At 34.5% G+C, this 3,095-nt stretch overlaps 1 protein-coding gene across 1 annotated transcript; it reads right to left on the bottom strand.

Annotated features, from left to right (window-relative positions):
- Positions 1–620: 620 nt before the first annotated feature.
- Positions 621–2,726, bottom strand: LOC108671814 (trypsin-1). Its single transcript, XM_018159401.2, has 2 exons — positions 2,419–2,726; positions 621–1,639 (listed from the first exon to the last, which is right to left on the bottom strand). The coding sequence occupies exons 1-2, from the start codon at positions 2,662–2,664 to the stop codon at positions 1,118–1,120; spliced, it is 768 nt and encodes a 255-aa protein (XP_018014890.2). The 5' UTR covers positions 2,665–2,726; the 3' UTR covers positions 621–1,117.
- Between the last annotated feature and the right edge of the window lie 369 nt (positions 2,727–3,095).

Below are 3,095 nucleotides of genomic sequence, written 5' to 3'. Positions count from 1 at the left end.
TATATAAAATATTTAAATTCTTTTATTCTTAAGTAAGAAAAATCGAAATTTTATGTTCTGCAAAGAATAATTCTCCGCCTATTTTGAGTTCATCAAACATCGAGGTATTCTGCAGCTTCATCTTACCAACGGCTTCAATATAAGAGGGATAATTTATAATCATATCTCATCAAAACACGTACAGATGCAACATTATCAATCAGAATATTGCTACTTTAGGGCGTGACGCTGATGGTTTATCATTACTTTCGTCTTGCTAGACTTATTGAATAGACATATTCAAGGAATATTTTAATATCTCGTATGGTAGATGGTAGACAGAGGTGACTTGCCTGTGAGTGATTCATTATAAATCATATAATATATATAATGTAAATATTCTTTATACTTACAACTTCGGCAGCCAATTACAGATGAAAAATCGGTCGATACGTGCACGTACTTAGGATAGTTTTGATTCTGCGGCCCCGAAACAAATAGTAGCTGGCTCGTGTTTTCATCTAATTGTTAATTACTCCATGCCCGAGACTTTACGTTACATTATTGTAAGCTTAACTGTTAACTGCTAATCCTGTCCTTATGAACGAGCCCTTTCAGAGGAACATGGAGAACAAGACAAATACAAGTCTGTATCAAATATAATAGGAGCAACATGAAGTGGTTGAATGGAGAATGTTTTGAAAAGCATATTCACAGTTACTACAAAAGTCTTAATTTTAAAGGTCAGGAAAAAGAGATACAAAACAAAATTTATTCACCATCAATATATAATTGTGCATAATCTTCCATAGCTATTTACTTGCATGTTTTCTTTGTAATGTAAAATGATTTGGTTGATATGTGTCACTAATGTAAATCAATTTAGGATTTATCTTCAGTGATTCTAATTTGAATTGGCTAACGAGTTATGCATTTTATTTTAACAGAATCGGGATATTTGATTGAGTTTCATGGTGTATATTATTTCATACTTCAGATTCAGAACTGAAGCTCGTTCTATTCTACGTACGTTTCAGAATTTTGGCTAGTTTTATTGTGCGAAAATCTGGTAGGAAAAATTTTGGATGCTTCGCTGAATTTGGACATGACTTATTTTGATTTACGTTCGATTAACGGCTTATTCATTGGCTTGAATCCAGTCGACAAAGTATGATACTTCTGTGAAAACTCCCGGGTAGCCAGCCAATCCGCATCCATATCCCCAATTAGTAATTCCACAGAGATAATCCCCGCATATCATTGGACCACCACCGTCTCCCGAACAAGGGCCTTTGCCTTCTTCACCAGCGCAGATCATGTAGTCTTTAATTTTCCAAGCTAAATCTCCATAGCCGCTTCTACAAGCTTCATCGCTGACGATGGGCACGTTTACGTACTGCAAGACGAGTGGACGATAGCCTCCTGAGCTCAAGGTTCCCCATCCGGACACGAAAGCGTTTCCAGAGAAGCTCTGCAACTTATCAGGGAGGGTCACACCGGACACATACTCGTTTAAATCGAAAGGACGATCAATTTTCAATAATGCAATATCATTTTCATGAGTTTCAGGGTTATATCCCTCATGCGAGATGATCCGGATGACTGTTCTCCTCTGCTCAGTCTCTTCATCGAGGTACAAATTCAAATCCCCAGCAACAACCTAAAACCAAGGAGAAATATGCTTTTATTATCATTGATAAAGGAATTTAGTCGCGTAAGATGGAATATTTGTAAAATATTTACATATATAATTTCAATTGTTAAAATCCAATTAATTTATTGCTTGTTTGCAATCGAACATAATGAATGCGCTTGACATAATGAGTTTCCTTCGATGAATATGAAATGTTGTGAAAAATTTAAGTAAATGAGATCTAGAATGACGGTTGAACTTGGATTAAAAAATAAGCGATCAAAACTATGAATAATAGTCGTGGCCATGATCATAGAAAATTGAACACTCCCTTCATTCAGCTGTACATTTAGTGTTAATTTATCGATAGGTGCTCGAGGTAGGATTGGAATTGTTTTTTTTTGCTTGCATTAGTTATGAAATTTAGTCAAAAATCTCCCTAATGCATGGAAGCTCGTTTACTAATCTCTGATTATAATGGCTCATCTCTGAGAGATTGATGTATTATTATCCTTCACATATGAAATCAAATAATTTTTTAGTTTTATTAAATATCATGCAAATCAGATGAATCTTGACTGATAATTGAAAACATAAATTTCCTCTCATATGTCAAAGTTGCATAAATACACTTATTAAAGAATAAATCTCTGAATGCATTTGCTGGCTTCAAGACTTCTGGATTGACTGCTGAAACAAGAAATTCAACCTGTTAATGCTCGTAAGATTAATGTTTATTAAAAGATGAAACTTCTGTGAAAAGATTAACAATCGACCATTGAATCATGTAAACCAGTTGTTCTAACCACGAGAGAATCAGGATTGTCGTGGTTGAAGTATCGGACACAACCTCCAGAGGTTATCATGGTATCATTATGGTAGAGGATAGCTCCGCAAACAAATTCAGTCGGTATGGTATGTCCGTCATAAAAACCCAACTGGAAGGGGAATTGACCAGGATGAGCATCTGTGCCACCGACTATCTTGTTTTGGCTCCCGTTGGATTCTTGCATTGTTGACGTCGCCGCTACAACATTCAAACATTCAACCATTACTGAAAGTAAATTTCATATTGTTGGAATTTTTACTTGTATACAATTATAAATAAGTAGAAAAAAAATAAAGAAATAACTAGATTAGAGCACTCAGTTCATTTTTATATGAAAATGGTTTATAGTTTAAAGGCGGAAATTTGTCATTTTGTGTGAATTTAGCATTGCAGAATATTTTTACCACGTCCACGTGTATAATTATTCTTTAATTACAACATTGTTTCATCCTATCGGCCTTCCCGATGAGAAATGTTAAAAATATTTCCAAAAAATATTTGAGCAAAGACGTTTATTATTTCGCTATATACATAAAAGCGAAAATGAATGATCAAGTTGATCATCATTGTACGTAGTACAGCACAGCTTGACGAACGAAACATTTTTAAATCATTCAATATTTTTAATAAAAGGCCACAGAATATTGATGGCGA

This window comes from Hyalella azteca, unplaced genomic scaffold, assembly GCF_000764305.2.
Source record: "Hyalella azteca isolate HAZT.00-mixed unplaced genomic scaffold, Hazt_2.0.2 contig14076, whole genome shotgun sequence".
Lineage (NCBI taxonomy): Eukaryota > Metazoa > Arthropoda > Malacostraca > Amphipoda > Hyalellidae > Hyalella > Hyalella azteca.
This window is presented reverse-complemented; position numbering and strand designations above follow the sequence as displayed.